At 42.1% G+C, this 13,807-nt stretch overlaps 1 protein-coding gene across 3 annotated transcripts in view; it reads left to right on the top strand.

The window, feature by feature from the left end:
- Positions 1 to 13,490, top strand: part of GNPAT (glyceronephosphate O-acyltransferase) — a 34,026-nt gene extending 20,536 nt beyond the window's left edge. For all 3 annotated transcript variants that reach the window (XM_041749231.1, XM_041749230.1, XM_041749232.1), the window contains 12 exons: positions 956 to 1,083; positions 1,396 to 1,471; positions 1,749 to 1,900; positions 2,018 to 2,148; positions 3,812 to 4,035; positions 6,755 to 6,997; positions 8,392 to 8,471; positions 9,311 to 9,451; positions 10,603 to 10,702; positions 10,783 to 10,876; positions 11,818 to 11,879; positions 13,200 to 13,490. In XM_041749231.1, coding sequence (XP_041605165.1) covers positions 956 to 1,083; positions 1,396 to 1,471; positions 1,749 to 1,900; positions 2,018 to 2,148; positions 3,812 to 4,035; positions 6,755 to 6,997; positions 8,392 to 8,471; positions 9,311 to 9,451; positions 10,603 to 10,702; positions 10,783 to 10,876; positions 11,818 to 11,879; positions 13,200 to 13,243 — 1,475 coding nt within the window. In that variant the 3' untranslated portion in view covers positions 13,244 to 13,490. The remainder of the gene's footprint in view (positions 1 to 955; positions 1,084 to 1,395; positions 1,472 to 1,748; positions 1,901 to 2,017; positions 2,149 to 3,811; positions 4,036 to 6,754; positions 6,998 to 8,391; positions 8,472 to 9,310; positions 9,452 to 10,602; positions 10,703 to 10,782; positions 10,877 to 11,817; positions 11,880 to 13,199) is intronic.
- Positions 13,491 to 13,807: the final 317 nt, after the last annotated feature.

The raw sequence follows: 13,807 nt of genomic DNA on the forward strand, positions 1-13,807 counted from the left end.
GCTTTTGGTGTCCTGTCCAAGAAATCATCGCTTTACCTCTTACGTTCTCTATTAAGAATTTTATATTTTTAGAGCTTACATTTAGGTCTTTGATCCATTTTGAGTAATTTTGTATACAGTGTAAGATCAAGGCCCAGCTTCCTAACGTTATTATATAGTATTCAGCAATATAGATATACCGTAATTTGGTAGTTTTATGGATACAATTTTACAATATATTCTTAAATTGGTGCTTTTATTTCTGTAGGACTGATTCCTAAAGGCAGGATTGCTAACACAAATCATTGTTTATCATCTCCCTTTCAAGGTAGCCAGGAAAGTTGGGATTCAGGCATACGCTTTGGTTAATAAATGCAGTAAACAATAAGGTAAAAACTGCCAGCGACTTAAGTACTTTAAAATCATTTTCATCTGTACAGACATGTGAGGAGGTTCTTTGAAAATTAAGGAAAATGGAAAAAAGGAGGTTTTTAAAATTGATGGTAAAATAAAGCATCCCAGACTTGCTTTGTTTAATCTGTGCCACTAAAAGAAGGCTATTTTTATCTCATGGGTAAGAAAGAAAGGTAAGAGCTGGTCTGGTCAGCTGTCCAGCAAGGAACACACATGCCAGTCTTTTGTCAAGATCAGCAGCAGCACTAGCCGAAGAACTCAGCATGATGACATTACTGTAACCTTGTCTGCTGTGTCCCCCATCTCTGGCTTGTCTAGTTGTAAACACGGAGGTGTGTGGGGGCGCATGAGGTAGCTTCCACACGCACCCGTACATTCCCTTCCCTCCCATAAATATTAGATGTCTCTTCATATGGATTTTCAGCTTTTGAAGTGTGATTATTAATATCATAGAGCTGTTTTCCATACATGAAATCTTTCTTAAAAGAATGTGAGTTTATAGATATTTATAGAAAGTTTCAAGATCAGCAACTCAAGATGAACTCCTTCTTTTATCATTTAGACTTTTTGGGAATGAAGATGGTCGGTGAGCTGCTGCGGATGTCGGGTGCCTTTTTCATGCGGCGTACCTTTGGTGGCAACAAACTCTACTGGGCTGTGTTCTCTGAATACGTGAAAACCATGTTGCGGGTAAATGCAGATAGTTTCCAAGGACTTTTCAGGCTGTGTTTCCTTTTCACTGGAGCTTGAGCTTGCCATAGGATCTTAAATTCTTCACTCCCAAATGGACCACTTAGCTGCTTATTCCCCTGAAGGAATGTGTATGACCTCCTCGGTCTGCGTGCAGCCCTCGTACCTGAGTGCCCCACGTGCAGTGTTTGCTCAGAAGGCTAGGAGCGCGGGGGCAACTTGGGGAAAGGAATCAAAAGAAGCATTTGTCACTTTGAGAGTAGGCAATGGGTTTTGTGTTTTGTTTTGTTTGTCTGTGTTTTCTCTTTAAAGAATGGTTATGCTCCTGTTGAATTTTTCCTCGAAGGGACAAGAAGTCGCTCTTCCAAGACATTGACTCCGAAATTTGGTAGGTCCTTTAGAGATTGAAAGAATACAAACCCAAAATGTGTAGTTGTCCTCATAGCTGCTAAATACAGCTTGACACTTTCCTTTTTTTTTTTTTTTTCTTTCCTTTTTTTTTTCAAGAGATTTGTTTCTTTTTAAATGTAACTGTTTCTTTAAGTTGTAACTGTTTATATTTATGGGCTTAGTATGTAATGTACACTTTGGTATCTTCCTGTTTATGTATCCTTGTTTGCTCCACATTTCAATACATAGGGAAAACCATTTTTCCCTGTTGACAGGTCTTCTGAATATCGTGATGGAACCATTTTTTAAAAGAGAAGTTTTTGATACATACCTTGTTCCAATTAGCATCAGTTACGATAAGATATTGGAAGAAACTCTTTATGTGTATGAACTTCTAGGGGTTCCTAAGCCAAAAGAATCTACAGCCGTACGTAAAAGATAATCAAACTTGATATTCTTTGAATTTAGAGAAAATGCTGATTTATACACCAACTCCTTTCTGAATTTACTCTTTGTTTCATTTCCTCTGTTGTGATACTACTAGGGATTGTTGAAAGCCAGGAAGATTCTCTCTGAAAATTTTGGAAATATCCACGTGTACTTTGGAGACCCGGTGTCACTTCGATCTCTGGCAGCTGGGAGGATGAGTCGGAACCCATATAACTTGGTTCCAAGGTGCAAGACCTGTGTTTTCATAACTGACATAGAAATAAGGATGAAAATCTGAAAGTGTGGCTGTGATTCTTGAGTTGACCACTTCTAGGACTGAGACTTCGTTATCGGAGATCACATATCAGGGAAGCAGAAAGCTTCAGTTAAAGAATTAGGTTTACAGGGTGCTTGGCTGGCTCAGTCAGTGAAGCATATGACTCTTGATCTCAGGGTTATAAGTTTGAACCCCACATTGGATGTGGAAATTACTTAAACATTTTTTTTAAAAAAGAGTTATGTTTGCCAAAGAAAACAGCTGCAGGAGATATATATGTCACATTCACAGTCAGACTGCTGCTCTTTCTCCTCAGGGGAACCAGTACCCTACTACCTATACTATACTATACTATACTACAGTATATGCAGTACTGTCCCGTACTGTGTGGGGGGCAGTTGTTGAGCACTATTGGTAGGTCAGCCAAAGTATGTGGTAAGTAGTATTTTGATACTAGAAGGGATTATATAATATGAACGGGAGTGAGTCCCTATCCTCAAGAATGGTATAGTTTTGTTTTTTAAGGTTTTATTTATTTTAGAGAGTGAAAGGAACAAGCAGACTCCCTGTTGAGTGCAGAGCCCGACGTGGGGCTGGATCCCGTGACCCTGAGATCATGATCTGAGCTGAACCCAAAAGTCAGGCACTTAACCGACTGAGCCACCCAGGTGCCCCAAGAAGATTATAGTTTTATGGGCACAGAAATGCATTAGGTTCTTTTGGGATGCAGGTACAGATACACATTTGGGTTTTCTAAATTTGGAGAAATATACCTGGGGAAGTGAGGGCAACCGAAGCCATCTACTCAGCCAGGCTTTGTGTGACTACATCATCATAATTTATAGTGCCAGCAGTCCCACAGCCACTAACGTGCCTCCCTAGCTGCTTCATTAGCTATCAAGCAGGTGTTAGCTTTTTGCTGCCACCGGCTTTCACTCTCAAGATCAAGGCCAGTTATCTAGGACAGAGTGTCCTCATTGGCCATAGCTTTCACATTAAGCCACCTTACTGTGTGGCCGCTCTAGGTCCTGTGCATATTCCTGCTTCATCCAGCTCCTTGTAGGCTCCTGATATCATTTGATTCCAAGTCTGGTCCATGCATGAAGAATCTGTTAGGGGAGGTTCATGGCAGTTCTTGGCAGGTGACCTTGAGCTTCTCAGGAGGGCAGCATAGTAGCCAGGCAAACTGTATAGCCTGTCTAGTGTGGACATGAGCAGTTACCATGTAACCTGGTAAGCATGGTATGGGAGACATATTTGAAGCACAGTGGATTCCAAGAGGACAGAGTAGCTCAGTCTATTGGAGGAGGCCTCAGTTTCACAGAGGAAATGATAGATTCTATTTATAAAGCAGCAGCAGCAGGGTTTTTTTTTTTTTTTTTTTTAACTTGAACCAGGAAGAATAGGACTCTGTCCCCCTTGAGTGTATTTTATCACGTCTTGAGAGTGTCCTGTAGACAAATGGACAGTTTACACTACCGTAAAGTTATATTCTGGCTTTGTGACCTGAGAGAATTCGGTTGGCAGAAAGTATGTGCAGCCTTCTCAAGGGTCTATCTTCTTCCACCCCCCCATTCAGATTAGCGTAGGGTAGCAGAGCCGTGATTTGTTCTTCTCTATTCTTCCTTGTAGGTATATTCCTCAGAAACAGTCAGAGGACATGCATGCCTTTGTCACTGAAGTTGCCTATAAAATGCAGCTTCAGCAAATTCAAAACCTGGTTCTGAGTCCCTGGCCCCTAATGGTTGCTGTTCTGCTTCAGAACCGGCCATCCATGGACTTCGACGCTCTGGTGGAGAAGACTTTATGGCTAAAAGGCCTAACCCAGACCTTCGGGGGGTTTCTCACTTGGCCTGGTATGTATGTGGGACCTATGTGATAAGAGTACTTGCTTTTTATTTCTTAATCTGGAAGGATTACAGCCTAAGCATGAAAAACCCTACATAAGACACTGAACAAAAAGCTTTGCTTAGAGAGAAAGAAAACTTTTATCACTCTGGGACTTTGCAGCATGGTGATTACTTGAGAATAATTGTTTATACGTCACTTCTTCCTGTGAGACTTGAGTGTCTCGAGAATTAGAACACTGTCTCCTTGGTACCCAGCAGAGTGGAGGGTAAATGAATCATCTTGTCCTCTGTGTATTATTCCTTCCATACCCATTTCTTTTTATTTTCGTTTTTCCAAAATTTTTTTTTTATCGAAATACAGTTGGCATACCATGTTATATTTGTTTCCGGCGTGCAATGTTGATTAGACAGTTCTATACATTACTCAGTGCTCACCACAATGAGTATAGTACACTCACCTCTTTTTAAGCCACAGTTGGAAATGAAATCCATTTATAGTCAGCTACCTGCTGTTCACTCATTAAACCTCTTGAGTCTGGTTGGTGCTGGGAACTGCCAGCGATACAAGGATGAACAAGATGCCACCCGTGCTGGGTTCTCCTGGCTTTTGGAAGGCAGGGGTGGGTGATCTTGTGACAAGGGCCCAGTGAAGTAAACACAAAGAGCTATGGACAGATCACAGAGGGTTGCTGAGAGCTCTGTGTAGGGAAGGGCCCACACTCAGGGAAGCTCTCATAGAAATGATTTTTTTAAAAAAAAGTTATATATTTATTTGACATAGAGCACAAGCAGGGAGAACAGCAAAGGGAGAGGGAGAAGCAGGCTCCTCGCTGAGCAGGGCTCCTGATGCAGGGCTTGATCTTGGGACCCTGGGATCATGACCTGAGCCAAAGGCAGACGCTTAACTGACTGAGCCACCCAGGTGCCCCATAGAACTGACTTTTGATGTTAAGTTCCACATTGATGGAAAAGTAGGAGCCGTTCAGGAGAATGAGTGGATGAAGGATTGCTAACATAGGATCAGGTTCTAGGGGCGAATTTTAAGCAGGGAAGCATGACTGAACACAACTGTAGAAAACAGCCTGTGTCAGCTTTAAAGATGGGCTACTGGGAGGGGGACTGGAGGCAGGGGGACAGGCCAGGAGGCTGCTCGGCCTCAGAAAGGCAGGAGCCTGATCCAAGGCCATGGCAGAGCTGGGGAGGAGCTACAAGATGTTTAGGCGGAACTGCTAGCAGAAGTGGCCATCAAATTGGATGGTAGTCACCAATAGGGAAATAAAGATGAATCAGGCATGTGTCCTGGTATTTTCACAGTCTTGTGGGAGGCAGAAGACATGTTGAATTTGATTCAGGTAGAAAATCCTAAAAGAATAGGTAAAGTACTAACTCAATTTGGCCTGGAAGCATGTGAAAATAGAGGCACCTGTCTTTCCAAGCATCTTGCTTTTTCAAGGTGGGATAAATCAGTGGCCAGTCGACAGATAAGAGCCTCTATTCAGCAACTAAAATAACTCCAGTTATCATGGAGTGAAAGTCTGTTGGTATCTAAGTAACAGAATCATGGAGAGTGCTTCAGTATACTTCCTGATGCAGTTCCTTTTTTCTTTTTGACTTATTCCATACTCCTGTTTTCATAGCTAGAGCTCTTTGTGATCCATCTATCATTATACCATAGCATATTCTGTTACATATATAACAGTATCATATGTTATATCATGACCTTGAGCAAGCTGAGACAAGGCGTGTGAGTGGAGAGTGATGTGATTGAGTCCAGAAGGAATACCACACCCCTCAATCATCCCCTCCATGAAGCATTAGCAGACTTTGTTGCCCAGCTGGAGTGGTGCACCTGGTCACACACCCTGTCAGCTAGTCCTTTGGCGCAGGGTAACAGTAAAATGATTTCCCTTGCTAAGAATGTTAAATAACGCCATCTCTTCATCATGCTTCTGTAATTCTCACTCCTTGGCTGTCTTCTGGCTTGTGCAGTGCCAGTGTGGTGAGTTACCAGGACCTGTTATGAGCCCAATTGTTTAGTTTTCTCTGATGTGGGAAAACTAGAAAATTACCTCAGCATCCCTCTGTACTCAGGGAGGCCTGGTGCTATGGGAGTGCCTCTGGGTTGTCCTTTGTTTCACCAGCAAATTTGCAAAGCAAATTGTGTGTGTGTGTGTGTGTGTGTGTAGCATGTTTTATTCATGAACCTTTTTGTCTTAGTATTGTTAAATTCACATATACATGATTTTTCTTGTCTTGTAACTTGCTATTACAATACTTTGAATATCCTTGGCTCCTGAGGGAAGTGTTGGTTTTCAGCGTGGGAATTGTCAGAATGGCTAACAAATTTGGGGTAGAAAAGAAAGTACATTAAATGTCTTTAGAGAGAGAGCTTATAGTACTTTTATAAATAACCTTCACACACACACAAAAAAATAAACTTCACACAAGCACCTGGCTGGCTCAGTTGGAGGAGCATGTGACTCTTGATCTCAGGGTCATGAGTTCAAGCCCCACATTGGGCACTGAGATTACTTAAAAAAAAGAAAAAAGATATATTTCCCATAGAGTATCATTACTTCAACTGATAGAGCTCAAAACTAGAAGCTGATACTTGAAAGTAAGTCTGTCAGGTCAGTAGCCTTGTTGGATGGTAGGCCTAAAACTCCCAGCAGAGACCCATCCTGTTTTTGTGCAATTGGCCTGAATGAATTGTCTCTTTGTGTAGATAATGAACCTGCTGAAGAAGTTATCCAGTCCAACATTCTCTTGCATTCCAACATCGCCAGCCTTGTCAAAGACCGGGTGGTTCTGAATATGGACTCCGGAGACTCAGAAGTGGTCGATGGACTTATTTTCCAGCATATCACTCTCCTCATGTGCTCAGCCTATAGGAACCAGTTACTCAACATTTTTGTCCGCCCTTCCTTAGTAGCTGTGGCACTGCAGATGACCCCTGGGTTGCGGAAAGGTAACTTGCAGGAATATGGTCTTGAACTTTGGAAGAGACCCGACCATTGAGTTCCGCATAGGCAGCAACATTTGAAGCCTTATAATGCCCAGCCACATGTGTGCAGCCCAGGCAGCAGCAAAGAATGGGGCTTGTACACCCAGAAAAATTAAGTTTATGCCCTAAATACGTGGCTGTCTGCCTCAAATTTGGGAATGGAAAGGGACCTAAGAAATTGCCCAACCTAAATTGTTCCTTTTATAAATAAGGAAAATGAGGCCTAGCAAGTTACACAATTACCTTGGGAAGGGTCTGGGCCTAGAGCACAGCTCTCCATCTCCTGGTCTGGGGCCGTTTCTCTGCTGCCAACAGTTCCGGTATCTGGCAGAAGCAGGCAGGGTGGGTAAACAATCCAGGAGTGTAGGAGTGCCTACTAGATACACAGTAGAGTTCTAGAGGCAGTGAGGAGCAGAACAATGAATAAAACCAGTTTTGTTCACAGGAACCTGTAGTCAAGGTCAGGGGTTTTCTACCCAGGCTCCACTGGAGGGAGAGCTACCCCACCACCACCACCAAAGATGTTAATTCAGTCGGTCTGGGGTGTGGGCCAGACACTGATGTTCTTGTTTTTGTTTTTCAAAGCTCCATATATAATTCTAAGGAGAAGTCAGCCATAGACTTTTAGCCCTGGAAGGAACCTCAGGTGCTGTGTCCATGTCCTCATTTTGTGAATGAGGAAATGGGCCTGGAGAAGTCAGACAATTTAATTCAAGACACAGAAAACTCAAATCTTATCTTTGTTCTAAGATTTCTTACATTGGAGTTTGTTTACAACTAAAGGCTACATGTGTAGTCTTCCAGAGTTGGGACCACCCAGAGATTGGAGGCAACATTTCACATACCTGTGTCTATATATTCTTCTAATGAGAAAGTTCACAGCGTGTGTCAGAGAAGGTGGAGAAGCCTCTGATGGGCCAGGCAACCCTATGTGTCGCGAGAATGAGACTGTTTTCTCTATTGTGTGCTGGTGAATTCTAGTGCTGCAGGTACCGTAAAGACAACAGGAAGTAGAAATAGAGAAAGAAGTAATTCATTACTTTCCTTCTCTTCTAGGGAGCCATGGGAAGGGAAAGTGAAGCATCTTAGCTTCTAAGAAATGTGGCCTCTTGCTCATCACCACATTGACTGGTAGAGGCCTGGTTGTCATTCAGATCCGTTGATACCACTAAACTGTAGTTTGCTCTGTGGGTAAAATTTGGAATGGTTTAGCTTCCTCTGGGGGACCTTAATTCTTATCCTTGGCATTGAATAATTTGCCTTGAGAATAGTGCATTTTGGAGAATCACGGACTTCTTGACATTTCCTGAAAGTCTAAAAACCAGTGTTGTAATGTGACGTAATTAATTTATTTCCAGAGGATGTCTACGGTTGCTTTCGCTTCCTGCTCAATGTTTTTTCAGATGAATTCATCTTCCTTCCAGGAAACGCACTAAAGGTAAATCTTTATGGCCAAAGAGCACAAGTAATGTTCTCAGTGTGAGTTCTAGAGGTAGTAGGCTTGGATTCACACATGTGACTTCCCTTTCTCCAAGGCTACATGTGGCAGAATTATAGAGACACTTGGACACTCACTGTTCAGTGAGCTCTATTTTGATTCTTAGTCAAGTTTAATAAATAACGTAATTATTTGGTGAGAGGAGAGGCATTCTTTGAACATTGAGCGCAGCCACTATGAATAAATCAATAAATCAATTTTTAAAAAAATTTACCAACCAGTACACATTTTCTGTTAACAACTTGTTGAAATGTGTTGGGCCTTTTGCTTTGATATTAGAACGCCATGGTCTTGCCTGATGGTGTAGGTAGCTTGTGGGCTAGACTGCTGGGTTTGTTGGGGTGGGGGGTTTAACAGGATAGCAGAAGGTGGTTGGGTTTATGAGCACTATGCCAGGGAGCACAGGTTTTACTTAGCTAAGAGTGAGATGAGCAATTTTTTGAGCATAGCATAGTTCCACATATGTTTAGTACTTGCTATATGTGCTTCCTATTTAAATTTAAGGAACATGGCTGTGCAAAGTGAGAAAATCCATCACCCGGTTGGTGATTCCTAAGACTTACAAATCTTTGGTGTGTTTTCTGTGTTTGGGGTTCAACATTTTGAGTATTTGAACACATGCTCCTCTGGCAGCTAACAACCAGAATCTTCTGGAAGGGTTGTGGAATTAGCTGATGTTCTCTCATTCTGAGGGCACATGGCTGCATTTACTGAGACCAGCAGTGTACCCATTAACCTGGATTAGTGGATACATCCTGTCCTCTCCCCTCCCTTGCCAGGACTTTGAAGAAGGCTGTTACCTGCTCTGTAAAAATGAGACAATACAAGTGACGACCAGGGACATCCTAGTTACAGAGAAAGGAAATACTGTGTTAGAATTTTTAATAGGTCTCTTTAAACCTTTTGTGGAATGTTATCAGGTATGTAACTCTCTTGCAAATTCTCCTTCATTCTCCCATACCCTGTGCTTATTAACTGAGACCTCCCACCCTGTGCTTATTTCTGGTCCAAAGGGCAAGAGTCTTTCCACGGTGAATAATGGAACTAGAGAGATTGTCCATAGGATGAAAGATTCACCTCTCAGGTGAATCATTAGGGGAGCAAGGGCTCCTCTAACGGGGCCTTTTCCAGACCCCAGAGGGTAAAAGCTCTAAAATGCGACATAACCACACTGATTTCCAAGCCTGTCATACTGTGTCTTACAGCTTTTTCCATAGCAAGTAGCACGGTGTTTGATACCTTGTGGGTACTCAGTAAATGCAAGATGTGAATGATACATAATGTCAGTTATTTATATCACTAGATATTGGAAGGGGAAGAAAGGTTCAAGTGCAAGTATCCGAAACAGTTTGTCAGAGCTCTAAGGAGTGGTTAAAGAGAGGGGATTGGATAAATGGCCAGCAGGATCTGGGCAGATTCAAAGGGAGAGGGGAGTTTGCAGTGGAACCCCTCAGAGAGGCCATACATATTTGCCAGAAGAGGACTCTGGCTCTGAGCTCCGTGTGCTGGTCAGAGGCCCCTGGGACCGACGACCTGGTGGGGCAGTGCTCTGACTGAAGACATAGCCCCTGTGCAAAGTCCAGCATGAATAGGTATTTGACAAATGCCACTTCTACTTGTAAGCACCTTTCTGCAGTAAAAGTCATTGAGCATTTTGGGACCTAACAAACTGTTAGATGTTTTTAGGGAAAACAGTTACACAAAATCTGGCCTCTCTCTTCGTAAACAGAATAAGACCTGCTGATAGTAATTCACTTAATTTGCAACCCATTAAAGTAAGAAAGTGACTTGTAATAAATATCAATACTAAAAAAAAAAAAAAGAAATCAATACTATTTCAAGCTCTTTTTTTCTAATTTTCTAAGCAATGATACAAGCTCCTGAGAGACTTGCTAAGAATTCTGTAGCTTTTCTGTGCTCCAGCCTTGGAGAGTCTTTATTCTGCTCTATCTATAGTGTTGCTTTCTATTAAGGGGGTGCCATGTCGCATTGGCGGCTGTTGCATTGTATTTGGATTGTACTTTTTGCATTGTACTTTCTCTCTTTCTCTCACCTTCCCTGTTAAAATCAGATAATTTGCAAATACCTCTTGAATGAAGAAGACGACAACTTCACTGAGAAGCAGTACTTGGCTGGAGTTCGAAAATTCACTAATCAGCTTCTTGATCAAGGTTAGCCACACCTCTGTGGGTGGTGACTTCTTGTAGTTGAGAACAAAAAGGGTCTACTCACGCTTTCTCCTCTGTTGTAGGCACCTCACAGTGTTACGACGTACTGTCTTGTGATGTACAGAAAAATGCCTTAGCAGCTTTTGTGAGGCTAGGTGTGATAGAAAAGAAGAAAGTGTAAGTATTGGGCAGGACTGCAGGGCACTGGAGGGTGGTGATAGCTAATGGCTGCTGAGCACAGGATATACAGACCACGTCCTCTAAACGTGATATCGGGCTTCACTCATTAATCTCCAGAGGAGTTATTGTCAGCATGACTTACTGTGCAAATTTTATGTAGTTATGAATAAAAATGGTATTGAGGGGCGCCTGGGTGGCTCAGTGGTTGAGCATCTGCCTTCAGCTCAGGGCGTGATCCTGGGTCCTAGATTGAGTCCCACGTCGGGCTCCCTGCGGGGAGCCTGCTTCTCCCTCTCTGCCTCTCTCTCTGTCTCTCATTAATAAATAAATAAAACCTTTAAAAAAATGGTATTGAAGCAAAGAAAGTGTTTTAGGCCAGCATTTTGGCCTTGGCCTAATATTGAAATGTATAGATTAATCATAAGAAAAGTTTTGAAAAAAACAAAAAAAGTTTTGGGGGAGTGTAGTAGAGTGTGTGTGTGTGCATGTGCTTGTTATACACTTACATATATACACACAGACGTACATGTATGATAGATAAATACACACATGTGTACATGCAGATAGTTAGATGTTTCCTCTTCTGGGTGAAAGAATTTTAAAGTGACCAAGCTTCGTGAGGAGAGTCTCATAGTATGTCTCTCCTGTCATCAGAAGGATGAAGCATGAAGCCAGCAAGTGGAGCAGGAGCAACAGGCTTGTCAACTACTTAAAGACTGGCCTTGAGGAAGACTATTGAAAAGTAGTTGGCTCAGTCAATGGAGCCTGAGACTCTTAATCTTAGGGCCATGAGTTCAAGCCCAGCATGGAGTGTAGAGATTACCAGGAAAAAAAAAAAAAATTAAACAAACCTGAAAAGAAAAGTAGTCTCACTGTATAAATAATGAACACCTCCCCCCCCCACCTGACTTTAAAGAGCTTTTTGCTTTTTTCCCTAGAAATGGTGACAGTGTATTTAATGTGAATGAACCTGCCATGACAAAATTAGAAGAGATGCTTGGTAAGTTCAATTTAGTGACAATACGATGGGTTTGTATTTATTACCATGTAGCAAAACAAGAAAGTATAACTGTGGCACCAAATACGCTATCAAAATGAACAATAGAGTTTTAATATAAACAGAACTATTTATATCATCTAGGTTTTTCCCAAGGAAAGTGAGGAGAAAGTGCAGAGAACACACAGCAAGCAGAACCTGGTCAGTCTTCTACAATATAACAATTATCAGCTTCTAGGTTAACTAATTAGGGTCCAGGATCTGGACCCTTCACATCCAGTCTTGGTGAACATGGAGAAAATACTCCTCATCTGGGTCCTTGGATTCATTCTTTCCCTCTCTACTTTTAGATCCCTTCTTTCCCCGGTAAAGGGTTGGGGTCAGTGTTTAGCGTACAGATTTTCTGAACTCAGAATTGGGGCTGATAGCACATTCTTGAGAGAATAAGCCAACCCTTACTCTTCTCCAGATGCCATCAGCTTCTCAAATAGTCCAGCCCAGAAAGGTAGGGTCATTGTGGCTTGAAGAGAGAGTCTTATATCCCAAGAGTGTGGATATAAGGAAAGAGATCTAAAAGGTCTGAAGAGGTAGCAAACACTTCTCATAGGAATGATGAGGTAGTTTAAGAAGGGGAGGGTCTTAGTATTCAAAAAGAAAATACTTATCTGCTGATTATATTGACTAAGCACTACATCGTTGAGTGGATATTCTTATAAGTAGTAAGTTTGTAACTAATCCTAATTCAGTACATTTCTCCAACCTCATGGAAGAGCTTCAAGTGGATGTCTGGTGGGATGAAGGGAAACCATATGGCTAAAGGAAATGGTTGAAGAAAAAGTGTAGAAGGGCAAAGGAATGGTTGACAAACAGGGAAGGTGGAAATACTAGTTTATTGTTGAAGAAAACATGAAGGTTGAAATCCTAGTCTTGTTTGTATTATGTCTGAAATCTTGGAATTTGTACCCTTGAAGTTCAATTTTGAGTTTGGTTAGAGGGGCATATAGCTGAAACAAACCCCCAAACCCTCATTCTGTGAGGGTGATGGAATTGATTCCTTAATCATCAATGGCAAATGTAATGTGGGTATGAATGTACCAGAACATACTAGACTGGAAGTACCAAAAGCAGACTGAGTTCTGACCCTGGCTCTACTCCTGGCCCTTGGAGGGGTGGAGGGGATGGGGGCTGCTGCTGCTTCCCCTGCAGAAGGGCAGGTGTCTCTGTCGGTGCCCTCTCAGCCTGTGAAACCACACAGAGCAAAAACAGCTTTGTGAGGAAAGGCAAATTCAAGGTCATTTCATGGGCTGTCTTTTTTTTTCTTAGGTTGTAAGACACCAGTAGGAAAGCCAGCAACCGCAAAACTTTAATATTGCCAAACAGTTATGAGAAGTTTGGTCACATAGTTGCTATCATCGAAGGACTCTTACTCCAACAAGCAGGGACATGAAAGAAGAGAGCCATCTGCTCGTGGTCTGTGAGAGCCATGGGCTCAGCGGAAAGGAAGAGGTGACAGGTGCAAGCAATCAGTGTGACCCTCTCCACCACGACAGTTAAAAAGGCAGTTGTGTCCAACTCTGTGTGTGTTTTAAAATAAAATAGTCTTTTGGAAACAAAGCCCACTCCTATTTCACTAACACTTTCAGCTTATTATTACATGTGTCAAACTTTGATGCCGACTTGTGCATCACTGTGTGACCTTGATCCTAAAGGCATGGCTGTGAGAAACACACCACTGGGAAGTGTACACCTGTATTTCTGTCGCTGTTTTTATATCAGGTAGCCTCAAACAAGTACAGATTTGACAGAGATATGCAATTAATTTGCTAGCTGATGTTCAAGTTTGCCACCCAGGGGCCTTATCATTGAAACTGCTTTAGATAAAGTATGTGCACCAAAGAGAAGTTATATGATGTATCATGAATAGGCTTAAG

Source organism: Vulpes lagopus, chromosome 3, assembly GCF_018345385.1.
Source record: "Vulpes lagopus strain Blue_001 chromosome 3, ASM1834538v1, whole genome shotgun sequence".
NCBI classification, from domain to species: domain Eukaryota; kingdom Metazoa; phylum Chordata; class Mammalia; order Carnivora; family Canidae; genus Vulpes; species Vulpes lagopus.